General features: G+C 57.9%; 1 protein-coding gene across 5 annotated transcripts; it reads right to left on the reverse strand.

Moving 5' to 3' along the window:
- Window positions 1-832: 832 nt before the first annotated feature.
- On the reverse strand, window positions 833-27963 carry LOC121468977 (cyclin-dependent kinase 16). Of its 5 annotated transcripts, XM_072920399.1 has the most exons (17): window positions 27808-27963; window positions 26290-26398; window positions 23634-23758; window positions 22288-22389; window positions 21156-21212; window positions 18820-18934; window positions 17683-17777; window positions 16115-16177; window positions 13073-13196; window positions 10254-10374; window positions 8977-9074; window positions 7105-7210; window positions 5507-5549; window positions 5160-5250; window positions 3774-3851; window positions 1732-1779; window positions 833-920 (listed from the first exon to the last, which is right to left on the reverse strand). In XM_072920399.1, the coding sequence occupies exons 2-16, from the start codon at window positions 26390-26392 to the stop codon at window positions 1742-1744; spliced, it is 1359 nt and encodes a 452-aa protein (XP_072776500.1). In that variant the 5' UTR covers window positions 26393-26398; window positions 27808-27963; the 3' UTR covers window positions 833-920; window positions 1732-1741. The 5 variants fall into 5 exon arrangements, with proteins under 5 accessions (XP_072776500.1, XP_072776502.1, XP_072776499.1 ...); XM_072920401.1 differs by lacking the exon at window positions 8977-9074; XM_072920398.1 differs by lacking the exons at window positions 833-920; window positions 1732-1779 and adding an exon at window positions 2766-2839 and having other exon boundaries at window positions 13073-13181.
- Window positions 27964-27984: the final 21 nt, after the last annotated feature.

Below are 27984 nucleotides of genomic sequence, written 5' to 3' on the forward strand. Positions count from 1 at the left end.
GCGGCGGAGGCCGGAGTAACCTCGGGGTAACCTCGGAGTAACCTCGGAGTAACCGCGGAGTAACCGCGGAGTAACCTCGGAGTAAGCGTCGAGCAGGGCAAGGCCACCACGGGGCGAGCGCGAGTAACCTGTGAGTAAGGCGGGGCAGGCCGAGAGCGGTGGAAGGTCGGAGTGAGCTCCGAGTAAAGGCTGAGTAAGCTCCGAGTAAAGGCTGAGTGAGCTCCGAGTAAAGGCTGAGTAAGCTCTGAGTAAGCTCCAAGCAGGGGCTGAGTAAGGGCGGAGTAAGCGCCGAGCAAAGGCCAAGAGGATCGAAGCACCTGGAGTTGGCTGTGAGTAAGGAGTGAGTAAGGAGTGAGTAAGGAGTGAGTAAGGACTGAGTAAGGACTGAGTAAGGAGTGAGCAGCGCCAGAGGACCAAAACCAACCCAGAACGGGGAGTGAGCAAAGCTGGAGTAAGTTCTGAGCAGGGACTGAGTAAAGCAGGAGTAACCCCCGAGCAAACCCCGAGTAAAGCAGGAGTAACCCCCGAGCAAACCCGGAGTAAAGCAGGAGTAACCCCCAACTCGCTCCCCTCCCCCCCCCAATATAGACTCTCCTTTACAATATTGCCTTGAAAAAATAAAACTCGACGTAAACCGGGGGGAAAAAACCCCAAAAAATGGGGGAGAACCCCCCAAAAAAACGGGGAGACCCCCAACCCCCCCCGACCCCCCCAGAACGGGGGTCCCGTGTGAACCCCCCAAAATCCAGCAGCGATTCCCCCGGGGGGGGTTTGGATTTTTTTGGGGGGGGGTCACCGGTCCAAAGACCCCCCCCCCAATTCCCCCCTGCAGTTTTTGGGGTGTCCCCAAAGGTTTGGAGGATTTTGGGGTGACCCCAGGCCGGATTTTGGGGTCCTGGGGCGCAGCAGCGATCCCGGGGCTGTGGGGAGAGGAAAGGGTTAAAAGGGGACCCCCAAAAAGATCAAATCCCGCCCACCCCCCCCCCCAAATTCATCCCTCCCTTTTTTGGGGTCCCTCCTGTAAATTTTGGGGGGGTCCGAACCCCGAATTTCAGGCGGGGGCTGCTCCGGATTTGGGGGATCCCAATTCCAGGGGGGTCTCCTGGAGTTTCATCCTTTAATTTTGGGGATTTTTGGGGCATCAATTCATTTTTGGGGGTTTGGGGGTCATCCTCCCAATTTTGGGATCCCATTTTGGGGGGCTGATCCCAAATTTTGGGGGCTGATCCCGGATTTTGGGGCTGATCCCAGATTTTGGGGGAGCTGATCCTGGATTTTGGGGCTGATCCCAGATTTTGGGAGCTGATCCCGGATTTTGGGGGAGCTGATCCCAGATTTTGGGAGCTGATCCCAGATTTTGGGGGCTGATCTCGGATTTTGGGGCTGATCCCGGATTTTGGGGCTGATCCCAAATTTGGGGAGCTGATCCCGGATTTTGGGGTTGATCCCAAATTTTGGGGGAGCTGATCCCAAATTTGGGGAGCTGATCCCAAATTTCAGGGGCTGATCCCGGATTTTGGGGGCTGATCCCAAATTTTTGGGGAGCTGATCCCAAATTTGGGGGCTGATCCTGGATTTTGGGGCTGATCCCAAATTTTGGGGGCTGATCCCAGATTTTGGGGGAGCTGATCCCAGATTTCGGGGGCTGATCCCGGATTTTGGGGCTGATCCCGGATTTTGGGGCTGATCCCAGATTTTGGGAGCTGATCCCGGATTTTGGGGGCCCCTCACCTGCTCAACGTCAGAACTCAGTGTCGAGCACCCGGAAGGCGGAAGAACCTGCAAGAAAAAAAAGAGGTCAGGAAACACCCAAAAAAACCCCCAAAAACCCACAAAATCACCTTGAAATAGCACAAAACCACCTCAAAAAATTCCCCAAAATCACCCCCAAAAAAACCCCAAAATCACACAGAAAAATCACCAAAACCACCTCAAAAAAAACCCCAAAAACCACCCAAAAAAACCACCAAAAAAACCACCCCAAAACCACCTCCAATATAGCCCAAAACCACCTCAAAAAATCCCCAAAACCACCTCAAAAAAAACCCCAAAATCACCCCCAAAAAATACCCAAAATCACACAGAAAAATCACCAAAACCACCTCAAAAAAAACCCCAAAAACCAGCCAAAAAAACCACCCCAAAACCACCTCCAATATAGCCCAAAACCACCTCAAAAAAATCCCCAAAACCACCTCAAAAAAGTCACCAAAATCATCCAAAAAAAACCCCAGAATCACCTCCAAAAAAAACCAAAAATCACCCAGAAAAATCACCAAAACCACCTCCAAAAAAAAAAAAAAACCCAAAAAACCCAAAATCACCTCAAAAAAACCCCCAAAACCATCACAATAAAAAACCCACAGGATTTGGGGAGTTTTTGGGTTTTATGGATTTTTTTGGGATTCAGGGGATTTTGGGGTTCAGGGTTTTTGGGATTCAGGGATTTTGGGGTTCAGGGATTTTGGGGTTCAGGGGTTTTTGGGATTCAGGGATTTTGGGGTTCAGGGGTTTTTGGTGTTCAGGGTTTTTGGGGTTCAGGGGTTTTGGGGTTCAGGGGGATTTTGGGGTTCAGGATTTTTGGGGTTCAGGGATTTTGGGATTCAGGATTTTTGGGATTCAGGATTTTTGGGATTCAGGGTTTTTGGGGTTCAGGGTTTTGGGGTTCAGGGATTTTGGGGTTAAGGGATTTTGGGGTTCAGGGATTTTTGGGGTTCAGGGGTTTTGGGATTCCGGGATTTTGGGTTTAAGTATTTTGGGGTTTCAGGGGTTTTTGGGGTTCAGGGATTTTGGGGTTCAGGGATTTTGGGGTTTTGGGGTTCGGATTTTGGGGTGCCACCTGTGGGGGGCAGTGTGTGGGTTCAGGGGGATTTTTGGGGTTCAGGGTTTTGGGATTCAGGAATTTTGGGGTTCAGGGATTTTTGGGGTTCAGGATTTTTGGGATTCAGGGATTTTGGGGTTTGGGGTTTTTGGGTTCGGATTTTGGGGTGCCACCTGTGGGGGGCAGAGTGTGGGTTCAGGGGGATTTTTGGGATTCAGGGTTTTGGGATTCAGGGATTTTGGGGTTCAGGGATTTTTGGGGTTCGGATTTTGGGGTTCAGGGTTTTTGGGATTCAGGGGGATTTTGGGGTTCAGGGGTTTTGGGGTTCATGGGGATTTTTGGGATTCAGGGATTTTGGGATTCAGGGTTTTGAGGTTCAGGGTTTTGGGATTCAGGGATTTTGGGGTTCAGGGGGATTTTTGGGGTTCAGGGATTTTGGGGTTCAGGGTTTTTGGGGTTCAGGGATTTTGGGGTTCAGGGTTTTTGGAGCTCAGGGGTTTTGGGATTCCGGGATTTTGGGTTTAAGTATTTTGGGGTTTCAGGGGTTTTGGAGGTTTAGGGTTTTTGGGGTTCAGGATTTTTGGGATTCAGGGATTTTGGGGTTCAGGGATTTTGGGGTTCAGTGTTTTGGAGATTCAGGGATTTTTGGGGTTCAGGGGGATTTTAGGGGTTCAGGGTTTTTGGGGTTCAGGGTTTTTGGGGTTCAGGGATTTTGGGGTTCAGGGGTTTTGGGATTCAGGGATTTTGGGGTTCAGGGGGATTTTTGGGGTTCAGGGTTTTGGGGTTCAGGGGGATTTTGGGATTCAGGGTTTTGGGGTTCGGGGATTTTGGGGTTCAGGGGTTTTTGGGGTTCAGGGTTTTGGGATTCAGGGATTTTGGGGTTCAGGGGTTTTGGGATTCCGGGGTTTTGGGGTTTTTGGGGGGCTTTTGGGTTCGGATTTTGGGGTGCCACCTGTGGGGGGCAGGGCCCCCGAGCGCAGCCCCGGCTCCTTCTGCAGCTGAATCTCCTTCAGGGCGAAGATGGACGTGGCTGAGGGGGGGAGGGGAACAAAATCAGGGGCGGGGTCACCCCAAACCACACCCCCCAAAAACCACACCTCCTGATTTGCATAGCCACACCCACCCGAGGTTAAACCCCGCCTATTCAGCCCCGCCCTCAGCACAGCTCCACCAATGGAAAAGCCCCACTCTAAGCCACACCCATCCAAGCCACACCCATCTAAGCCACACCCACTCCAAGCCACACCCACTCCAAGCCACACCCATCTAAGCCACACCCACTCCAAGCCACACCCATTTAAGCCCCGCCCATAGAGGCCACACCCTTTTAATGCCCCACCCCCAAAACTCCATTTAAGGTCCCATCCGCTTTAAGCCCCGCCCCCAGTGCCACACCCTCATGAGGCCCCACCCAAATGCCACACCCACAAAAAGCCCCGCCCCCGGTGCCACACCCATGGAAGCTCCTCCCCAATGCCACACCCATATAAAACCCCGCCCCCTGTGCCACACCCATACAAAGCCCCACCCCATGTGAAACCCCACACCAATGCCCCACCCACCCCAAGCCCCGCCCCCTGGGCCCCGCCCCACGAGGCCCCACCCATGTGAAACCCCACCCCAATGCCCCACCCGCCCCCAGCCCCACCCCACCAGGCCCCGCCCCCATGTGAAACTCCACCCCAGTGCCCCTCCCACCCCAAGCCCCGCCCCAGTGCCACACCCACACAAAGCCCCACCCCCATGTAAAACCCCACCCCAATGCCCCACCCACCCCAGTCCCGCCCCCAGCCCCGCCCCCGGTGCCCCACCCCACCAGGCTCCACCCCCATATGAAACCCCATTGACACACCCGTGTGAAGCCCCGCCCCACTGACACACCCACAGGAGGCCCCACCCAAATGCCACACCCATGAGAAGCCCCGCCCCATGTAAAACCCCATTGCCACACCCACAAAAAGCCCCGCCCCCAGTGCCACACCCATACAAAGCCCCGCCCTGTGTGAAACCCCACCCCAATACCCCACCCACCCCAGCCCCGCCCCGCCAGGCCCTGCCCCATGTGAAGCCCCGCCCCATTGCCACACCCACAGGAGGCCCCACCCAAATGCCCCACCCACCCAGGCCCCGCCCCGGTGCCCCTCCCCGCAAGGCCCCTCCCATGTGAAACCCCACCCCATTGCCACACCCATGTGAAACCCCGCCCCATTGCCACACCCATACAAAGCCCCGCCCCATGTGAAACCCCACCCCAATGCGCCACCCACCCAAGCCCCGCCAGGCCCCACCCCGGTGCCCCACCCCCACCCCCGCCCCCCGGTGCCCCTCCCCCGCTCACTGTCGGGCAGGGCGCTGACGCGCGCCCCCAGGCAGCCGAAGAACGAGTGTCCCATGGCCTCCGCCGCCGGCAGCCGCCGCCGCCCCTCGAACTGCCCCGCCCCGTCAGGCCACGCCCACCGCGGGACACGCCCACGAACGGGCGTGGCTTTACAAAATCCCCGCCCACAAACGGGCGTGGCCGCACCAAACCCCGCCCACCAAAGGGGCGTGGTCGCAGCCCCGCCCCCTCCCTGGGGAGCCACGCCCAGTGGGGGAGGGGCGCGGGGAGGCCACGCCCCCTATGGAGGGGTGTGGTCAATGGGTGTGGTCAATGGGCGGGGCCGGAAGAGGCCACGCCCACCTCACCTGCAGCAGCTGCCCCAGGAGGTCGGCGCCATCTTGGTCCAACCTGGGGGGACAGAGGGGATCAGGGGACAGAGACACCCACGGGGCACCCACGGGTGGCACCCACGGGACACCCACGGGACACCCACGGGGCACCCATGGGTGGCACCCATGGGACACCCACGGGGCACCCACGGGGCACCCACAGGGCACGGGTGGCACCCATGGGACACCCACGGGGCACCCATGGGGCACCCACGGGGCACCCATGGGACACCCATGGGACACCCATGGGGCACCCATGGGGCACCCATGGGACAGGGACACCCATGGGGCACCCACGGGACACCCACGGGGCACCCATGGGACACCCATGGGGCACCCATGGGACAGTGTCACCCATGGGGCACCCACAGGGCACCCACGGGGCACCCACGGGGCACCCATGGGATGGTGCCACCCACGGGGCACCCATGGGATACCCACGGGGCACCCACGGGGCACCCACGGGACAGGGACACCCTCAGGGGACAGTGCCACCAACGGGACACCCATGGGTGGCACCCACAGGGCACCCATGGGACACCCACAGGACAGGGGCACCCACGGGGCACCCACGGGACACCCATGGGACAGGGACACCCATGGGACACCCACTGGGCACCCATGGGACACACACGGGGCACCCATGGGACAGTGCCACCAACGGGGCACCCACGGGACACCCACGGGACACCAACGGGGCACCCACGGGACACCCATGGAACAGGGACACCCTCAGGGGACAGTGTCACCCATGGGACACCCACAGGGCACGGGTGGCACCCACGGGGCACCCACGGGACACCCACGGGGCACCCATGGGACACCCACAGGGCACGGGTGGCACCCACGGGGCACCCATGGGACACCCACAGGTGGCACCCACGGGGCACCCAAGGGACAGTGTCACCCATGGGACACCCACGGGACACCCACGGGGCACCCACAGGACAGGGGCACCCACGGGGCACCCAGGGGCACCCATGGGACACCCACGGGACACCCACAGGGCACGGGTGGCACCCACGGGGCACCCACGGGACACCCACGGGGCACCCATGGGACAGGGACACCCATGGGACGGTGCCACCCATGGGGCACCCACGGGACACCCATGGGACACCCATGGGACAGGGACACCCTCAGGGTACAGTGCCACCCACGGGACACCCATGGGGCACCCATGGGACACCCACGGGGCACCCACGGGGCACCCATGGGGCGGTGCCACCCACAGGACACCCAGGGGGCACCCACGGGACACCCACAGGACACCCATGGGACAGTGCCACATTTATGGGATAGTGCCACCTTTATGGGACAGTGCCACCCACGGGGCGGTGCCACCCTCAGGGGACAGTGCCACCCTCAGGGGACAGTGCCACCCACGGGACAGTGTCACCCACGGGGCACCCACAGGGCACCCACGGGACGGTGCCACCCACAGGGGACAGGTGCCACTCCCATGTCACAGGTGCCACCCCCACGCCCCAGGTGCCCCCCAGGTGCCCCCCAGGTGCCCCCCAGGTGCCCCCAGGTGCCCCCCAGGTGCCCCCAGGTGCCCCCCGTGCCCTCACCGCGGCGCGTGCTGCCGCAGCCCCTCGGGCGGGTACAGCGGGTACTGCTGCGCCCGGAACTCGGCGTTGGCACCGATGCCCGGCCACGTCTCCTCCGTCGGGGTCCCTGGGGGCACGGGGGGTCAGGGCCCAAATTCTCCCGGATTTGCCCCAAAAACCTCCAGATGTGCCCAAATTCTCCTCTGAATTACCTCTAAAATTATCCCCAAAATTACCCCCAAATTTACCTCAAAATTACCCCCCGAAAAACCCAAACTGACCCCCCTGGCAGGAGAGACCCCAAAAAAAACCCCAAATTACCCCAAAATTACCCCCCAAATTCTCCCGGATTTGCCTCAAAAACCTCCAGATTTGCCCAAATTCTCCTCTAAATTACCTCTAAAATTATCCCCAAAATTACCCCCAAACTTTCCTCAAAATTACCCCAAACTGACCCCCCTGGCAGGAGAGACCCCAAAAAAACCCCCAAATTACCCCAAAATTACCCCCCAAATCCTGCCCAGATTTGCCCAAATTCTCCTGGATTTGCCCCAAAAACCTCCAGATTTGCCCAAATTCTCCTCTAAATTACCTCGAAAATTATCCCCAAAATTACCCCCAAACTTAACCCAAAATTACCTCAAACTGACCCCCCTGGCAGGAGAGACCCCAAAAAAACCCCAAATTACCCCAAAATTACCCCCCAAATCCTGCCCAGATTTGCCCAAATTCTCCTGGATTTGCCCCAAAAACCTCCAGATTTGCCCAAATTCTCCTCGAAATTACCTCTAAAATTATCCCCAAAATTACCCCCAAAGTTACCTCAAAATTACCTCAAAATTACCCCAAACTGACCCCCCTGGCAGGAGACACCCCAAAAAAAACCCCAAATTACCCCAAAATTACCCCCCAAATCCTGCCCAGATTTGCCCAAATTCTCCCGGATTTGCCCCAAAAACCTCCAGATTTGCCCAAATTCTCCTCTCAATTACCTCGAAAATTATCCCCAAAATTACCCCCAAATTTACCCCAAAATTACCCCAAACTGACCCCCCCGGCAGGAGAGACCCCAAAAAAAACCCCCAAATTAATTACCCCCCAAATTCTCCCGGATTTGCCCCAAAAACCTCCAGATTTGCCCAAATTCTCCTCTAAATTACCTCTAAAATTATCCCCAAAATTACCCCCAAACTTACCTCAAAATTACCCCCAAATTACCCCCCAAATCCTGCCCAGATTTGCCCAAATTCTCCCGGATTTGCCCCAAATCCTGCCCAGATTTGCCCAAATTCTCCCGGATTTGCCCCAAATCCTGCCCAGATTTGCCCAAATTCTCCCGGATTTGCCCCAAATCCTGCCCAGATTTGCCCAAATTCTCCCGGATTTGCCCCAAAAACCTCCAGATTTGCCCAAATCCCCCCAGATTTTCCCAATCTCCACCCGAATTTGCCCAAATCCCTCCGGATTTGCCCCAAATCCTGCCCAGTGTTGCCCAAATTCCGCCAGATTTCCCCCAAACCCCCCAATTTCCCCCAACCCCCTCAATTTCCCCCAAATCCCCTCAATTTTCCCCAAAATCCCCCTGAATTTCCCCCAAAATCCCCCTGAATTTCCCCAAAATCCCCCCAGATTTCCCAAAACTCCCTGAATTTCCCCCAATCCCCCCTTGATTTCCCCCAAACACCCCCTGAATTTTCCCAAATCCCCCAGATTTTCCCCCAAATTTCCCCCAAACCCCCCCAATTTTCCCAAACCCCCCTGGATTTGCCACAAATCCACCCAAAATTTCCCCCAAAACCCCCTGGATTTGCCCCGAATTTCCCCCAAACCCCCTGAATTTCCCTCCAATTCCCCAAATTTCCCAAAACCTCCCGAATTCGCCCCAAATCCCACCCAGCAGGCGGAAGATGAAGTGCAGCTGCTCCTCCACGGTGGCCCCGGGGAACAGCGGCCGCCCCGTCACCATCTCCGAGAAGATGCAGCCGACCCCCCTGGCAGGAGAGACCCAAAAAAACCCAAAATTAGCCCAAAATTACCTCAAAATTACCCCAAAATTACCCAAAAATTATCCCCAAAATTACCCCCAAAATTACCTCAAAATTACCCCAGAATTATCCCCAAAATTACCCCCAAACTTACCTCAAAATTACCCCAAACTGACCCCTCTGGCAGGAGAGACCCAAAAAACCCCAAAATTACCCCAAAATTACCCCCAAAATTACCCCCAAAATTACCTCAAAATTACCCCAAAATTACCCCAAAATTATCCCCAAAATTACCCCAAAATTACCCCCAAACTTACCTCAAAATTACCCCAAACTGACCCCCATGGCAGGAGAGACCCAAAAAAACCCCCAAAATTATCCCCAAAATTACCCCCAAATTACCCCAAAATTACCTCCAAAATTACCCCCCGAAAAACCCAAACTGACCTCCCTGGCAGAGACCCAAAAAATTCCCAAAATTACCCCCAAATTACCCCAAAATTACCCCCCAAAAAACCCAAACTGACCTCCCTGGCAGAGACCCAAAAAATTCCCAAAATTAACCCCCAAAATTAACCCCCAAAATTATCCCCAAAATTACCCCAAACTGACCCCAGAAATCCCAAAATATCCCCAATGGGACCCCCAAAGATCCCAAAATTATCCCAGTACCCCCCCCAGTCCCTCCCAGTCTATCCCAGTCCCTCCCAGTGCCCCCAGTGCCCATCCCAGTAAATCCCAGTGAATCCCAGTATATCCCAGTCCCTCCCAGTGCCCACCACATGTCGATCTGGGTGCTGTACTCGGTGGAGCCCAGCAGGATGTGCCCGTCCCAGTGAATCCCAGTGCCCCCCATACCCATCCCAGTCCCTCCCAGTGCCCCCAGTGCCCATCCCAGTCCCTCCCAGTGCCCATCCCAGTGAATCCCAGTGAATCCCAGTGCCCCCCATACCCATCCCAGTCCCTCCCAGTCCCTCCCAGTCTATCCCAGTCCCTCCCAGTGCCCATCCCAGTCTCTCCCAGTGCCCCCCAGTCCCTCCCAGTGCCCACCACATGTCGATCTGGGTGCTGTACTCGGTGGAGCCCAGCAGGATGTGCCCGTCCCAGTAAATCCCAGTGAATCCCAGTGAATCCCAGTCCCTCCCAGTGCTCATCCCAGTGCCTCCCAGTGCCCCCAGTGCCCACCACATGTCGATCTGGGTGCTGTACTCGGTGGAGCCCAGCAGGATGTCGGGCGGGCGGTACCAGAGCGTCACCACCTCGCTGGAGAAGGTCTTGGTGGGGATGGACTTGGCCCGGGCCAGGCCTGGGGGGCACAAAAAGGGGCTGGGGGGTCAAAAAATGGGGCTGGGCGGGCATTAAATGGGGCTGGGGGCTCAAAATGGGCACAAAATGGGGCTGGGAGGGCAAAAAATGGGGCTGGGGGGCACAAAATGGGCAACAAAAGGGGCTGGGGGGGCAGAAAATGGGGCTGGGGGGGGCATAAAATGGGGCTGGGGGGCACCAAATGGGCACCAAATGGGGCTGGGGGGGCATCAAATGGGGCTGGGGGGCACCAAATGGGCACAAAATGGGGCTGGGGGGGCATAAAATGGGGCTGGGTGGGCACAAAATGGGGCTGGGGGGGCACCAAATGGGGCTGGGGGGCATAAAATGGGGCTGGGGGCACCGAATGGGCACAAAATGGGGCTGGGGGGGCAAAAAATGGGGCTGGGGGGCACCAAATGGGGCTGGGGGGGCACCAAATGGGGCTGGGGGGCACCAAATGGGGCTGGGGGGCACAAAATGGGGCTGGGGGGCACAAAATGGGGCTGGGGGGCACCAAATGGGCACCAAATGGGGCTGGGGGGGCACAAAATGGGGCTGGGGGGCACAAAATGGGGCTGGGGGGCACCAAATGGGGCTGGGGGGCACCGAACGGGCACCAAATGGGGCTGGGGGGGCACCAAATGGGCACAAAATGGGGCTGGGGGGCACCAAATGGGGCTGGGGGGCACCAAATGGGGCTGGGGGGGCACAAAATGGGCAAAAAATGGGGCTGGGGGGCATAAAATGGGCACCAAATGGGGCTGGGGGGTCAAAAAATGGGGCTGGGGGGCACCAAATGGGGCTGGGGGGCACCAAATGGGGCTGGGGGGGCACAAAATGGGGGTGGGGGGGCATAAAATGGGGCTGGGGGGCAAAAAATGGGGGTGGGGGGGCATAAAATGGGGCTGGGGGGCACAAAATGGGGGTGGGGGGGCATAAAATGGGGCTGGGGGGCAAAAAATGGGGCTGGGGGGCACAAAATGGGGCTGGGGGGTCAAAAAATGGGGGTGGGGGGGCATAAAATGGGGCTGGGGGGCAAAAAATGGGTTGAGGGTGGCACAAAATGGGGTCCTAGATGAAGTTTTTGGGGTCCCAGATGAGGATTTTGGGGTCCCAGGTGAGTTTTTGGGGTCCCAGGTGAGTTTTTAGGGTCCCAGGTGAGGATTTTGAGGTCCCAGGTGAGTTTTTGAGGTCCCAGGTGAGTTTTTGGGGGTCCCAGATGAGGATTTTGGGGTCCCAGGTGAGTTTTTAGGGTCCCAGATGAGTTTTTGGCGTCCCAGATGAAGATTTTGAGGTCCCAGGTGAGTTTTTGGGTTCCCAGGTGAGTTTTTGGGGTCCCAGGTGAGTTTTTGGGGTCCCAGATGAGGATTTTGGGGTCCCAGGTGAGGTTTTGGGGTCCCAGGTGAGTTTTTGTGGTCCCAGATGAGGATTTTGGGGTCCCAGGTGAAGTTTTTAAGGTCCCAGGTGAGTTTTTAGGGTCCCAGGTGAGGATTTTGGGGTCCCAGGTGAGTTTTTGAGGTCCCAGATGAGGATTTTGGGGTCCCAGGTGAGTTTTTGGGTTCCCAGGTGAGTTTTTGGGTTCCCAGGCGAATTTTTGGGGTCCCAGGTGAGGATTTTGAGGTCCCAGGTGAGTTTTTGGGGTCCCAGATGAGGATTTTGGGGTCCCAGATGAGTTTTTAGGGTCCCAGATGAAGATTTTGGATCCCAGGTGAGGTTTTTGAGGTCCCAGGTGAGTTTTTGGGGTCCCAGGTGACTTTTTGGGGTCCCAGATAAGGTTTTTGGGATCCCAGGTGAGTTTTTGGGGTCCCAGATGAGGATTTCGGGGTCCCAGGCGAATTTTTAGGGTCCCAGGTGAGTTTTTGGGGTCCCAGGTGAGGATTTTGGGATCACAGATGAGGATTTTGGGGTCCCAGGTGAGTTTTTGGGGTCCCAGGTGAGTTTTTGGGGTCCCAGGTGAGATTTTTGGGGTCCCAGATGAGGATTTTGGGGTCCCAGGTCAGGTTTTTGAGGTCCCAGATGAGGATTTTGGGTTCCCAGGTGGGTTTTTGGGGTCCCGGGTGAGTTTTTTGGGTTCCCAGGTGAGTTTTTGGGGTCCCAGGTGAGTTTTTGGGGTCCCAGATGAAGATTTTGGGGTCCCAGGTGAGTTTTTGGGGTCCCAGGTCAGGATTTGGGGGTCCCAGGTGAGTTTCTGGGGTCCCAGGTGAGTTTTTTGGGGTCCCAGGTGAGTTTTTGGGGTCCCAGGTGCGTTTTTGGGGTCCCAGGTGAGTTGTTGGGGTCCCTGGTGAGTTTTTGGGGTCCCAGGTGAGTTTTTGGGGTCCCAGGTGAAGTTTTTTGGGGTCCCAGGTGATTTTCTGGGGTCCCTGGTGAGTTTTTGGGGTCCCAGATGAGGTATTTGAGGTCACAGATGAGGATTTTGAGGACCCAGGTGAGATTTTTGAGGTCCCAGATGAGGATTTTGGGGTCCCAGGTGAGTTTTTGGGGTCCCAGGTGAGTTTTTAGGGTCCCAGGTCAGGTTTTTGGGGTCCCAGGTGAGGTTTTTGAGGTCCCAGGTGAAGTTTTTGAGGTCCCAGATGAGGATTTTGGGGTCCCAGGTGAGTTTTTGGGGTCCCAGGTCAGGTTTTTGAGGTCCCAGGTGAGGATTTTGGGGTCCCAGGTAAGTTTTTGGGGTCCCAGGTGAGTTTTTGGGGTGCCCTGACCGAAATCTGCCAGTTTGAGGTCCCCCCGGCGGCTGAGGAGGAGGTTTTGGGGTTTGAGGTCGCGGTGCAGAACTTTGTGGCGGTGGCAGAAGGCGAGACCCCGCAGGAGCTGGAACAGGAACAGCTGCCCCCCAAAAACGGGCTGGGGACCCTCGGGGACACACGGGGACAGGGAGGGGACAGGCAAAATTCCCCCAAAATGTCCCCAAATTCCCCCAAAATATCCCCAAATTCCCCCAAAATATCCCCAAATTCCCCCAAAATCCCCCAACCCCTCACCCTGATGTTCACGCTGATGGCTTCAAAATCCACCCCCAAAACTCCTTCAAAATACCCCCAAACCACCCCAAAACCCTCCCCAAAAACCCCAAAATTCTTCAAATCTCCACAAAACCCTCCCTAAACACCCCCAAATCCCCCAAAATCCCCCCAAATCCCCCCAAATCCCTCCCTAAACACCCCAAAATCCCCCAAAATCCCCCAAAATCCCCCAAACCCCTCACCCTGACCTTGTGCGTGCTGATGGCATCAAAATCCCCCCCAAAAAACCCCCAAACTCCCCCAAAATTCCCCCAAAACCACCCTAAATCCCTCTCCAAATCTCCCCAAACAGCCCCAAATCCCCCTAAAAAACCCCAAAATCCCCCAAAATCCCCCGAAATCCCCCAAAATCCCCCAAAATCCCCCAAAATCCCAAGCCCTCACCCTGATGTTGTGCATGCTGATGCTCCCAAAACCCCCCAAATCCCCCCCAAACACCCCCAAATCCCCCCAAAACCCTCCCTAAACACCCCAAAATCCCCCAAAATCCCCCAAAATCCCCCAAAATCCCAAGGCCTCACCCTGACGTTGTGCATGCTGATGGCATCAAAATCCCCCCAAAAAAACCCCAAATTCCCCCAAAATTCCCCCAAAACCACCCTAAATCCCTCTCCAAATCTCCCCAAACGGTCCCAAATCCCCCTAAATAACCCCAAAATCCCCCAAAATCCCCCAAAATGCCCCCAAAATCCCCCAAAATCCCAAGCCCTCACCCTGACGTTGTGCGTGCTGATGGCATCAAAATCCCCCCCAAAAAAACCCCAAATTCCCCCAAAATTCCCCCAAAACCACCCTAAATCCCTCTCCAAATCTCCCCAAACAGCCCCAAATCCCCCTAAATAACCCCAAAATCCCCAAAATCCCCCAAAATCCCCCAAAATCCCCCAACCCCTCACCCTGATGTCGTGCACGCTGATGGATTCAAAATCCGCCCCCAAAACTCCTCCAAAATACCCCAAAACCACCTCAAAACCCTCCCCAAAAACCCCAAAATTCTTCAAATCTCCACAAAACCCTCCATTAACACCCCCAAATCCCCCAAAATCCCCCCAAATCCCCCACCCTGACCTTGTGAGTGCTGATGGCATCAAAATCCCCCCCAAAAAAACCCCAAATTCCCCCAAAATACCTCAAAACCACCCTAAATCCCTCTCCAAATCTCCCCAAACAGCCCCAAATCCCCCTAAATAACCCCAAAATCCCCCAAAATCCCCCAAAATCCCCCAAAATCCCCCAAACCCGTCACCCTGACGTTGTGCGTGCTGATGGCATCAAAATCCCCCCCAAAAAAACCCCAAATTCCCCCAAAATTCCCCCAAAACCACCCTAAATCCCTCTCCAAATCTCCCCAAACAGCCCCAAATCCCCCTAAATAACCCCAAAATCCCCAAAATCCCCCAAAATCCCAACCCCTCACCCTGACGTTGTGCGTGCTGATGACATCAAAATCCCCCCCAAAAAAAAACCCAAATTCCCCCAAAATTCCCCCAAAACGACCCTAAATCCCTCTCCAAATCTCCCCAAACAGCCCCAAATCCCCCTAAATAAACCCAAAATCCCCCAAAATCCCCAAAATCCCCCAAAATCCCCCAAAATCCCCCAACCCCTCACCCTGACCTTGTGCGTGCTGATGGCATCAAAATCCCCCCAAAAAACCCCCAAACTCCCCCAAAATTCCCCCAAATCCACCCTAAATCCCTCTCCAAATCTCCCCAAACAGGCCCAAATCCCCCTAAATAACCCCAAAATCCCCCAAAATCCCCAAAATCCCCCAAAATCCCCCAAAATCCCAACCCCTCACCCTGATGTTGTTCATGCTGATGGCTTCAAAATCCCCCCAAAAAACCCCCAAATTCCCCCAAAATTCCCCCAAAACCACCCTAAATCCCTCTCCAAATCTCCCCAAATACCCCTAAATAATCCCAAAATCCCCCAAAATCCCCCAAAATCACCCAAAATCCCCCAAAATCCCAAACCCCCCACCCTGACCTTGTGCATGCTGATGGCTTCAAAATCCCCCCCAAAAAAACCCCAAATTCCCCCAAAATTCCCCCAAAACCACCCTAAATCCCTCTCCAAATCTCCCCAAACAGCCCCAAATCCCCCTAAATAACCTCAAAATCCCCCAAAATCCCCCAAATCCCCCAAAATCCCCCAAAATCCCCCAAAATCCCAAGGCCTCACCCTGACGTTGTGCATGCTGATGGCATCAAAATCCCACCAAAAAAAAACCCAAATTCCCCCAAAATACCCCAAAACCACCCTAAATCCCTCTCCAAATCTCCCCAAACAGCCCCAAATCCCCCTAAATAACCTCAAAATCCCCCAAAATCCCCCAAATCCCCCAAAATCCCCCAAACCCTCACCCTGACCTTGTGCGTGCTGATGGCATCAAAATCCCCCCAAAAAAACCCCAAATTTCCCCAAAATTCCCCCAAAACCACCCTAAATCCCTCTCCAAATCTCCCCAAACAGCCCCAAATCACCCTAAATAACCCCAAAATCCCCAAAATCCCCAAAATCCCCCAAAATCCCCCAAAATCCCAAGGCCTCACCCTGATGTTGTGCATGCTGATGGCATCAAAATCCCACCAAAAAAACCCAAATTCCTCCAAAACCACCCTAAATCCCTCCCCAAATCTCCCCAAACAGCCCCAAATCCCCCAAAATCCCCAAAATCCCCAAAATTCCCCAAAATCCCCCAAAATCCCGAGGCCTCACCCTGACGTTGTGCATGCTGATGACGTTCCCACAATCATCCAGGTACTGCTTGAGGTCCCGGTCCTGGGGAAAAAAACAGAAAATCCCAAATTTTGGGGGATTTTGGGACATCCTGGGGGGTTTGAGAGTTCCCCAGAGGGAATTTTGGGGTCCTGGGGTGAATTTCAGGGTGATTTTGGGGTGAATTTGGGTGAATTTTGGGGGGATTCTGGGGGGATTTCAGGAGGAATTTTGGGTGAATTTTGGGGTGAATTTGAGGTGATTTTAGGGGGGTTTTGGGATGGTTTTGGGTGGATTTTGGGGTGAATTTCAGGGTGATTTGGGGTGATTTTGGGGTGATTTCGGGTGAATTTTGGGGTAAATTTTGGAGTAAATTTGGGTGGATTTTGGGGTGAATTTGGGGTGATTTAGGGGAGATTTTGGGGTAAATTTTGGAGTAAATTTGGGTGGATTTTGGGGTGAATATGGGGTGATTTAGGGGAGATTTTGGGGTAAATTTTGGAGTAAATTTGGGTGGATTTTGGAGTGATTTGGGGTGGATTTTGGGATGATTTAGGGGAGATTTTCAGGTAAATTTCAGGTGGATTTTGGGTGGTTTAGGGGAGATTTTGGGGTGATTTTAGGGTGAATTTTGAGCTGAATTTGGGGGGATTTGTTGTGAATTTTAGGGTGATTTAGGGGAGGTTTTGGGGTGATTTTAAGGTGAATTTTGGGGTGAATCTGGGGGGATTTATTGTGAATTTTAGGGTGATTTAGGGGAGGTTTTGGGGTGATTTTAGGGTGAATTTTGAGCTGAATTTGGGGTGATTTTAAGGTGAATTTTGGGGTGAAACTGGGGGGATTTGTTGTGAATTTTAGGGTGATTTAGGGGAGATTTTGGGGTGATTTTAAGGTGAATTTTGAGCTGAATTTGGGAGGATTTGTTGTGAATTTTAGGGTGATTTAGGGCTAATTTTGTTGTGAATTTTAGGGTGATTTAGGGGAGGTTTTGGGGTGATTTTAAGGTGAATTTTGGGGTGAATTTGGGGGGATTTGTTGTGAATTTTAGGGTGATTTAGGGGAGGTTTTGGGGTGATTTTAAGGTGAATTTTGGGGTGAATTTGGGGGGATTTTGGGGTGAATTTGGGTGGATTTTGGGATGATTTAGGGGAGATTTTGGGATAAATTTCAGGTGGATTTTGGGTGGTTTAAAGGAGATTTTGGGGTGATTTTAGGGTGAATTTTGGGGTGAATTTGGGGGGATTTGTTGTGAATTTTAGGGTGATTTAGGGCTAATTCTGTTGTGAATTTTAGGGTGATTTCGGGGAGGTTTTGGGATGATTTTAGGGTGAATTTTGGGGTGAATTTGGGAGGATTTGTTGTGAATTTTGGGGTGATTTAGGGATAATTTTGTTGTGAATTTTAGGGTGATTTAGGGGAGGTTTTGGGGTGATTTTAAGGTGAATTTTAGGGTGATTTAGGGGAGATTTTGGGGTAAATTTCAGGTGGATTTTGGGGTGATTTATGGGAGGTTTTGGGGTGACTTTAAGGTGAATTTTGGGGTGAATTTGGGGGGATTTGGGGCTCACCAGGTACTCGAAGACCAGCGTCAGGCACTGCGGCGTGTGCACGATGTCGTGCAGCGTCACCACGTTGGCGTGTTTGAGGTCCCGCAGGAGTGACACTGTGGGGACATCGGGGACATTGGGGGGACATTGGGGACATTGGGGACATTGGGGACATTGGGGACATCGGGGACATTGGGGGGACATTGGGGGGATTGGGGACATTGGGGACATCGGGGACATTGGGGACATTGGGGACATTGGGGGGACAATGGGGACATTGGGGACAGTGGGGACATTGGGGACATTGGGGACATGGAGGGAGCCACCCCCAGACCGCCCTGACCCCTCCCCACCACAGCGACCCCCCGGTGTCCCCAAGGTGTCCCCAAGGTGTCCCCAAGGTGTCCCCAATGTCCCCAGTGTCCCACCCTCGCGGATGGCCGTGCAGGCTGTGTCCCCAATGTCCCCAAGGTGTCCCCAAGGTGTCCCCAATGTCCCCAGGGTGTCCCACCCTCACGGATGGCTGTGCAGGCTGTGTCCCCACAATGTCCCCAAGGTGTCCCCAATGTCCCCGAGGTGTCCCCAGTGTCCCCAAGGTGTCCCCAATGTCCCCAAGGTGTCCCACCCTCGCGGATGGCCGTGCAGGGCTGTGTCCCCAGGGTGTCCCCAAGGTGTCCCCAATGTCCCCAAGGTGTCCCCAATGTCCCCAAGGTGTCCCACCCTCGCGGATGGCCGTGCAGGGCTGTGTCCCCAAGGTGTCCCCAGGGTGTCCCCAGGATGTCCCCAATGTCCCCAATGTCCCCAATGTCCCCAAGGTGTCCCCAAGGTGTCCCCAGTGTCCCCAATGTCCCCAGGGTGTCCCCAATGTCCCCAGTGTCCCACCCTCGCGGATGGCCGTGCAGGGCTGTGTCCCCAAGGTGTCCCCAAGGTGTCCCCAATGTCCCACCCTCGCGGATGGCCGTGCAGGGCTGTGTCCCCAAGGTGTCCCCAAGGTGTCCCCAAGGTGTCCCCAATGTCCCACCCTCGCGGATGGCCGTGCAGGCTGTGTCCCCAAGGTGTCCCCAATGTCCCCAAGGTGTCCCACCCTCGCGGATGGCCGTGCAGGCTGTGTCCCCAAGGTGTCCCCAAGGTGTCCCCAAGGTGTCCCCAATGTCCCACCCTCGCGGATGGCCGTGCAGGGCGCCCCCTCCTCGTGCTCCAGGCGGATTTCCTTCAGTGCCACCAGGTTCTCGGTCAGTTTGCTGCGGCCCTTGTACACCGTGGCGTAGGTGCCCTGGGACAGAGGGGACAGAGGGGACACGTTGGGGACATCATCAGGGACATGATCAGGGACAGCAGGGACTCAGCACACTGCGGCGTACACACCCTGGGGACAGCAGGGGACAGAGGGGACACATTGGGGACATCAGGGACATCGTCAGGGGACATGGGGACAGCAGCAGGGACAGCAGGGACATTGTACACCGTGGCGTAGGTGCCCTGGGACAGAGGGGACACATTGGGGACATCATCAGGGGACACGGGGACATCAGGGACACCTGTACACCGTGGCGTAGGTGCCCTGGGACAGAGGGGACATTGGGGACATGGGGACAGAGGGGACATTGGGGACACATTGGGGACATCAGCGGGGAGAGCAGGGACATCATCAGGGACAGCATGGACACCTGTACACCGTGGCGTAGGTGCCCTGGGACAGAGGGACATTGTCAGGGAACATGGGGACAGAGGGGACATCATCAGGGACAGCAGGGACACTGTACACTGCGGCATATGTGCCCTGGGGACAGCAGGGGACATTGGGGACACGTTGGGGACATCAGCAGGGACAGCAGGGACACTGCACACCGTGGCGTAGGTGCCCTGGGGACATTGGGGACACATTGGGGACATGTTGGGGACATCAGCGGGGACAGCAGGGACACATGTACACTGTGGGGTTTGTGCCCTGGGGACAGCAGGGGACATTGGGGACACGTTGGGGACATCAGCAGGGGACATGGGGACAGAGGGGACATCATCAGGGACATCAGGGGACAGAGGGGACACAGGGACACATTGGGGACATCATCAGGGGACATGGGGACAGCAGGGACATCATCAGGGACAGCAGGGACACCTGTACACTGTGGCGTAGGTGCCCTGGGGACAGCAGGGGACATTGGGGACATGTTGGGGACACAGCGGGGACATCTGAGAGGACACAGGGACATGAAGGACACGGGGACACGGGGGGTACAGGTGACACAGAGGTGACACAGGTGACACACAGGTGGCACTCAGGTGACACAGGTGACACAGGTGACACAGAGGTGACACAGGTGACACAGAGGTGGCACTCAGGTGACACAGGTGACACACAGGTGGCACTCAGGTGACACAGGTGACACAGAGGTGACACAGGTGACACAGAGGTGGCACTCAGGTGACACAGGTGACACAGGTGACACAGAGGTGACACAGGTGACACACAGGAGGTGACACAGGTGACACAGGTGACCCAGGTGACACAGAGGTGACACAGGTGACACAGGTGACACACAGGTGACACACAGGTGACACAGGTGACACACAGGTGACACAGGTGTGACACAGAGGTGACACTCAGGTGACACACAGGTGACACAGGTGACACAGGTGACACACAGGGTGACACAGGTGACACAGGTGACACAGGTGACACAGGTGACACAGGTGACACAGGTGACACAGGTGTGACACAGGTGACACAGAGGTGACACAGGTGACACAGGTGACACAGGTGACACAGGTGACACAGGTGACACACAGGTGACACTCAGGTGACACAGGTGACACAGGTGACACACAGGTGACACAGGTGACACACAGGTGACACTCAGGTGACACAGGTGACACAGGTGACACAGGTGTGACACAGGTGACACAGGTGACACAGGTGACACAGGTGACACACAGGGTGACACAGGTGACACAGGTGACACACAGGTGACACAGGTGACACACAGGTGACCCAGGTGACACAGGTGACACACAGGTGACACAGAGGTGACACAGGTGACACAGGTGACACACAGATGACACAGGTGACACAGGTGACACACAGGAGGTGACCCAGGTGACACACAGGAGGTGACCCAGGTGACACACAGGAGGTGACACAGGTGACACAGAGGTGACACACAGGTGACACAGGTGACACAGATGACACACAGGTGACACACAGGTGACACACAGGTGACACAGGTGACACAGGTGACACAGGTGACACAGAGGTGACACAGGTGACACACAGGAGGTGACACACAGGTGACACAGGTGACACAGGTGACACACAGGTGACACAGGTGACACAGGTGACACACAGGTGACACAGGTGTGACACAGGTGACACAGGTGACACAGAGGTGTGACACAGGTGACACAGGTGACACACACAGGTGACACAGGTGACACAGGTGACACAGGTGACACACAGGTGACACACAGGTGACCCAGGTGACAGCTGCCCTCACCTCGCCCAGTTTATCCAGTTTCACGTACGTCTCCAGTTTCCCGAAGCCGATCTCCGACTGTGGGGGAGGGGCGCGGTCAGGGCGGGGCGGGGCCGGCCCCACCCCCCCCCCCCCGCTCCAAACCGGTCTGAACTGGTCTGAACTGGTCTGGACTGGTCCATCCTGGTCCATAGTGGTCCGTACTGGTCTATACTGGCCCATACTGGTCTATACTGGTCCATACAGGTCCATACTGGTCTGTACTGATCTATACTGGTCCATACTGGTCTATGCTGTCCCACACCAGCCCATACTGGTTTATACTGGCCCATACTGGCCCGCACTGGTCTATACTGGTCCATACTGGTCCATACTAGTCTGCACTGGCCCGCACCAGCCCATACTGATCTATATTGGTCCATACTGGTTTATACTGGCCCAGACTGGTCCATACTGGTCTGTACTGGTCCATACTGATCCATACTGGTTTGTATGGCCCATACTGGTTTATATTGGCCTATACTGGTTTATACTCGTTCACACTGGTCCATACTGGTCCATACTCGTCCGTTCTGGTCCATACTTATCTATACTGGTCCATACTGGTCTATGCTGGCCCACACTGGCCCATACTGGCCCATACTGGCCCATACTGGTCCGTACTGGTTTATACTGGTCTATACTGGCCCATACTGGTCTATGCTGTCCCACACTGTCCCACACTGTCCCACACCGGCCCATACTGGTCCATACTGGTCCGTACTGTTTCATACTGGTTTATATTGGCCTATACTGGCCCATACTGGTCCATACTGGTCCATACTGGCCCATACTGGTCTATGCTGTCCCACACCAGCCCACACTGGCCCATACTGGTCCATACTGGTCCATACTGGTCTATGCTGTCCCACACTGTCCCACACTGGCCCATACTGGTCCGTACTGTTTCATACTGGTTTATATTGGCCTATACTGGTCCGTACTGATCTATACTGGCCCATACTGATCTATACTGGGCCGTACTGGCCCATACTGGCCCATACTGGTCTATGCTGTCCCACACCACCCCACACTGGTTTATACTGGTCCGTACTGGTTTATACCGGTCCGTACTGGTTTATACTGGTTTATACTGGTCCGTACTGGTGCGTACCAGGGAGACGCGGCGCAGGCGGCGGCTCAGGGCCCCGGGCAGCCCCAGCGGGGCCTCGGGCAGGCGCGGGTCGGCCGGGAGGGACAAACGCTTGGTGACGTCCTGGCAGGGGACACGGGGACACGGGGCACGGCTGGCACCGGGCTCCCAGTGCTCCCAGTGACCTCCCAGTGCCCTCCCAGTTCAGCACCGGGCTCCCAGTGCTCCCAGTGCCCTCCCAGTTCAGCACCGGGCTCCCAGTGCTCCCAGTGCCCTCCCAGTGACCTCCCAGTGATCCCAGTTAGGCACCGGGCTCCCAGTGCTCCCAGTTCAGCCCAGTTCAACCCAGTTCAGCACCGGGCTCCCAGTGCTCGCAGTGCTCCCAGTTCAACCCAGTTAGGCACCGGGCTCCCAGTGCTCCCAGTTCAACCCAGTTCAACCCAGTTCAGCACCGGGCTCCCAGTGCTCCCAGTGCTCCCAGTGCTCCCAGTGCCCTCCCAGTGCTCCCAGTGACCTCCCAGTTCAACCCAGTTCAACCCAGTTAGGCACCGGGCTCCCAGTGCTCCCAGTAAGGCACAGTTCAACCCAGTTCAACCCAGTGACCTCCCAGTTCAGCACGGTGCCCTCCCAGTTCAGCACCGGGCTCCCAGTGCTCCCAGTGCCCTCCCAGTTCAACCCAGTGCTCCCAGTGCTCCCAGTGACCTCCCAGTTCAACCCAGTTCAGCCCAGTGCTCCCAGTGACCTCCCAGTTAGGCACAGTGCCCTCCCAGTGCTCCCAGTTCAACCCAGTGACCTCCCAGTTCAACCCAGTTCAGCCCAGTTCAGCCCAGTGCTCCCAGTGCTCCCCCAGTTCCTTCCCAGTGATCCCAGTTAGGCACAGGGCCCTCCCAGTGCCCTCCCAGTTCAGCACTGGGCTCCCAGTGCTCCCAGTGCTCCCAGTGCTCCCAGTGCCCTCCCAGTGCTCCCAGTTCAGCACAGTGACCTCCCAGTTCAGCACCGGGCTCCCAGTGCTCCCAGTGACCTCCCAGTGCCCTCCCAGTTCAACCCAGTGATCCCAGTGATCCCAGTGCTCCCAGTGACCTCCCAGTTCAGCCCAGTGCCCTCCCAGTTCAACCCAGTGCTCCCAGTGCTCCCAGTGCCCTCCCAGTGCTCCCAGTTAGGCACAGTGACCTCCCAGTTCAGCACAGTGCCCTCCCAGTTAGGCACAGTGCTCCCAGTGACCTCCCAGTGCTCCCAATTCAGCCCAGTTCAACCCAGTGACCTCCCAGTTCAGCACAGTGCTCCCAGTGCCCTCCCAGTCCCTCCCAGTCCCCCCCAGTCCCCTCAGTCCCTCCCAGTTTGCCCAGTCTCCCCAGTTCCCAGCCCACCTCGCCGGCGCCGTGCCGCGGGTGCTGCCGCAGCCTCACGGGTGACGCCACCTCCTCCGAGGACGTCCCCGAGGGGGGGTCGCTCTCCCCGTCCGACCCCATCCGGGCCTCGTCCCCCCCCGGCTCTGGGGGCACGGGGGGTCAGGGACCCCCGCACACCCACAATGTCCCCAAATGTCCCCCCCATGTCCCCAGTGTCACCCCCAAACCCCAGGGACCCCCGCACACCCAAAATGTCCCCAAGTGTCCCCCCAATGTCCCCAAATGTCCCAAAATGTCCCCCCAATGTCCCCAGTGTCCCCCCCAAACCCCAGGGACCCCCGCACACCCAAAATGTCCCAAATGTCCCCCCCAATGTCCCCAGTGCCCCCCCAATGTCCCCAAATGTCCCCCCCAATGTCCCCCCAGGTCCCACACCGTGTCCCCCCCCCCGCCCCCCCAATTTGGGGACACGGAGGTGACGCGGGGACAGCGCCCGGCGGGTGGCACCGGGACAGGTGGTGGCACCTGGGGGGGCACCGGGACAGGACACGGGGACAGATGGACGGACACGGGGGGGGGACAGGGACAGATGGGGAGGGGGGACACGGGGGGGGGACAGGAGGGGACCCCCGGGTCTTAAAGGGGCCGTGTCCTGCTTGGGGGGGGGCTTAAAGGGACAGGCACCCCCTTAAAGGGACAGGCACCCCAAAATGTGCCCCCCTGACAGCTTCTTAAAGGGACAGGCACCCTCTTAAAGGGACAGGCACCTCCTTAAAGGGACAGGCACCCCAAAATGTGCCCCCCCTGCCCGCTTCTTAAAGGGACAGACACCCCCTTAAAGGGACAGGCACCCTCTTAAAGGGACAGGTACCCTCTTAAAGGGACAGGCACCCCAAAATGTGCCCCCCCTGCCCACTTCTTAAAGAGACAGGCACCCCCTTAAAGGGACAGGCACCCCCTTAAAAGGACAGACATCCCCTTAAAGGGACAGGCACCCCGAAATGTCCCCCCTGCCAGCTTCTTAAAGGGACAGGCACCCCAAAATGTGCCCCCCTGCCAACTCCTTAAAGGGACAGGCACCCTCTTAAAAGGAGAAGAACCCTCTTAAAGGGACAGGCACCCCGAAATGTCCCCCCTGCCCGCTTCTTAAAGGGACAGGCACCCCCTTAAAGGGACAGGCACCCCAAAATGTGTCCCCCTGCCAGCTTCTTAAAGGGCCAGGCACCCCAAAATGTGCCCCCCTGCCCGCTTCTTAAAGGGACAGGCACCCCCTTAAAGGGACAGGCACCCCAAAATGTGTCCCCCTGCCAGCTTCTTAAAGGGCCAGGCACCCCAAAATATACCCCAATGCCAGCTTCTTAAAGGGCCAGGCACCCCCCAATCCTGCCCCCACCTCCTTAAAGGGCCAGATCCCCATTTGGGGGGGGCGGGGCTCCCCTTAAAGGGCCAGATCCCCATTTGTGGGGGCGGGGCTCCCCTTAAAGGGCCAGACCCCCATTTGGGGGGGGCGGGGCTCCCCTTAAAGGGCCAGATCCCCATTTGGGGGGGGCGGGGCTCCCCTTAAAGGGCCAGATCCCCATTGGGGGGGGGCGGGGCTCCCCTTAAAGGACCAGATCCCCATCTGAGGGGGCGGGGCTCCCCTTAAAGGGCCAGATCCCCATTTGGGGGGGGCGGGGCTCCCCTTAAAGGGCCAGATCCCCATTTGGGGGGCGGGGCTCCCCTTAAAGGGCCAGATCCCCATTTGGGGGGGCGGGGCTCCCCTTAAAGGGCCAGACCCCCATTTGGGGGGGGGCGGGGACCCCCTTAAAGGGCCAGATCCCCATTTGGGGGGGGGGCTCCCCTTAAAGGGCCAGATCCCCATTTTGGGGGGCGGGGCTCCCCTTAAAGGGCCGGATCCCCATTTTGGGGGGCGGGGATCCCCTTAAAGGGCCAGATCCCCATTTGGGGGGGGCGGGGCTCCCCTTAAAGGGCCAGATCCCCATTTGGGGGGGCGGGGCTCCCCTTAAAGGGCCAGATCCCCACTTAGGGGGGCGGGGCTCCCCTTAAAGGGCCAGACCCCCATTTTGGGGGGGGCGGGGCTCCCCTTAAAGGACCAGATCCCCACTTGGGGGGGCGGGGCTCCCCTTAAAGGGCCAGATCCCCATTTGGGGGGGCGGGGCTCCCCTTAAAGGGCCAGATCCCCACTTGGGGGGGGCGGGGCTCCCCTTAAAGGGCCAGATCCCCATTTGGGGGGGCGGGGCTCCCCTTAAAGGGCCAGATCCCCATTTCGGGGGGGGGCGGGGCCCCCCTTAAAGGGCCAGATCCCCATTTTGGGGGGGGCGGGGCTCCCCTTAAAGGGCCAGATCCCCATTTGGGGGGGCGGGGCTCCCCTTAAAGGGCCAGATCCCCATTTGGGGGGGCGGGGCTCCCCTTAAAGGGCCAGATCCCCATTTGGGGGGGGCGGGGCTCCCCTTAAAGGGCCAGATCCCCATTTGGGGGGGGCGGGGCTCCCCTTAAAGGGCCAGATCCCCATTTGGGGGGGCGGGGCTCCCCTTAAAGGGCCAGATCCCCATTTGGGGGGGGCGGGGCTCCCCTTAAAGGGCCAGATCCCCATTTGGGGGGGGCGGGGCTCCCCTTAAAGGGCCAGATCCCCACTTGGGGGGGGCGGGGCTCCCCTTAAAGGGCCAGCACTCACCGCTGTCGCTGCCGTCGCGGGGGTCCCCCAGGCCCTTGTCGGGGGCGCGGCCGCCCCGCAGCGTCATGGAGAGCTGCCGCTTGATCTTCTTCATGCGGTCCATGGCCACCTGCGGGCACAGCGGGCACGGCTGGGCACACCTGGGCACACCTGGGCATGGCCTGAACACCTGGGCACAGCTGGATTTCCCCTGAACACCTGGGCACAGCTGGGCACAGCTGGGCCTGCCCAGCACACCTGGATTTCCCCTGAACACCTGGCACCCACCCTGCACACCTGGGCACACCTGGGCACCGCTGGGCATAGCCTGAACACCTGGGCACGGCCTGAACACCTGGGCACAGCTGGGCACGGCTGGGCACGGCTGGGCACGGCTGGGCACAGCCTGAACACCTGGGCACAGCTGGGCACAGCTGGATTTCCCCTGAACACCTGGCACCCCCCCTGAACACCTGGGCACACCTGGGCACCGCTGGGCATAGACTGAACACCTGGGCACAGCTGGGCCTGCCCAGCACACCTGGATTTCCCCTGAACACCTGGCACCCACCCTGCACACCGGGGCACACCTGGGCACCCCTGGGCACCCCTGGGCACCCCTGGGCACACCTGGGCACACCTGGGCACAGCCTGACCACAGCTGGGCATAGACTGAACACCTGGGCACAGCTGGGCACGGCTGGGCATAGACTGAACGCCTGGGCACAGCTGGGCACAGCCGGGTACACCTGGGCACAGCTGGGCATGGCCTGAACACCCGGGCACACCTGGGCACAGCCTGAACACCTGGGCACAGCTGGGCATGGCTGGGCACGGCGGGGCATAGCCTGAACACCTGGGCACAGCTGGGCACAGCTGGGCACGGCTGGGCATAACCTGAACACCTGGGCACAGCTGGGCCTGCCCAGCACACCTGGATTTCCCCTGAACACCCGGGCACAGCTGGGCACAGCTGGGCACCCCTGGGCACCCCTGGGCACACCTGGATTGACCCTGAACACCTGGCACCCCCCCTGAACACCTGGGCACACCTGGGCACCCCTGGGCACACCTGGGCACACCGGGGCATCCCGGGCACCCCTGGGCACCCCTGGGCACCCACCCTGCACACCGGGGCACACCTGGGCACACCGGGGCACCCCTGGGCACACCTGGGCACACCTGGAGCTAACCTGCACACCGGGACACACCGGGGCACCCCCTCACACCGGGGCACACCTGGGCACACCCGGGCACACCTGGGCACCCCTGGGCACCCCTGGGCACACCCGGGGCACCCCCTCACACCGGGGCATCCTGGGCACACCTGGGCACACCTGGGCACAGCTGGGCACCCCCGGCTCCTCCCACCCCCCTCCTTCCCACCCTCCCCCCCCGTTCCCCCCTCACCCCGGGAGGGGCGTGGCCTCCCCCCCCCCCCCCCCCCGCTGCCCTCACAGCGGCCGCGGCCCCGCGGAGGAATCCCGCGGAGGGATCCCGGGGGTGCTCCCGCTCGTTCCCGGGGGTGGTTCCCGTTACCGGCTCAGCGGCGCGGAGCCTCCCAGAAATCCTCGGCCATGGCGGGGCCGGGCCCGACCCCGCGGGCGGCTCCGGTGGGGCCGGGCCGGGCCGGGCCGGGCCGGGCCGGGCGGGAGCGGCGGCGGCGGCGGCGGCGGCGCAAGATGGCGGCGGGGGCGGGGCGGCGGTGACGTCAGC

This window comes from Taeniopygia guttata, chromosome 31 (assembly GCF_048771995.1).
Source record: "Taeniopygia guttata chromosome 31, bTaeGut7.mat, whole genome shotgun sequence".
In the NCBI taxonomy this organism is placed as follows: Eukaryota; Metazoa; Chordata; class Aves; order Passeriformes; family Estrildidae; genus Taeniopygia; species Taeniopygia guttata.

Excerpts from the sequence above, each read along its gene's own strand:
- LOC121468977 (XM_072920397.1), bottom strand. The coding sequence starts at position 26,392 with ATGGACCGCATGAAGAAGATCAAGCGGCAGCTCTCCATGACGCTGCGG. Across the intron at positions 21,213-22,287 it reads GCCTGCGCCGCGTCTCCCTG|TCGGAGATCGGCTTCGGGAA; the intron begins GTACGCACCAGT and ends CCTCCCCCACAG. Across the intron at positions 9,075-10,253 it reads AGCACCCAGATCGACATGTG|GGGGGTCGGCTGCATCTTCT; the intron begins GTGGGCACTGGG and ends CTCTCCTGCCAG.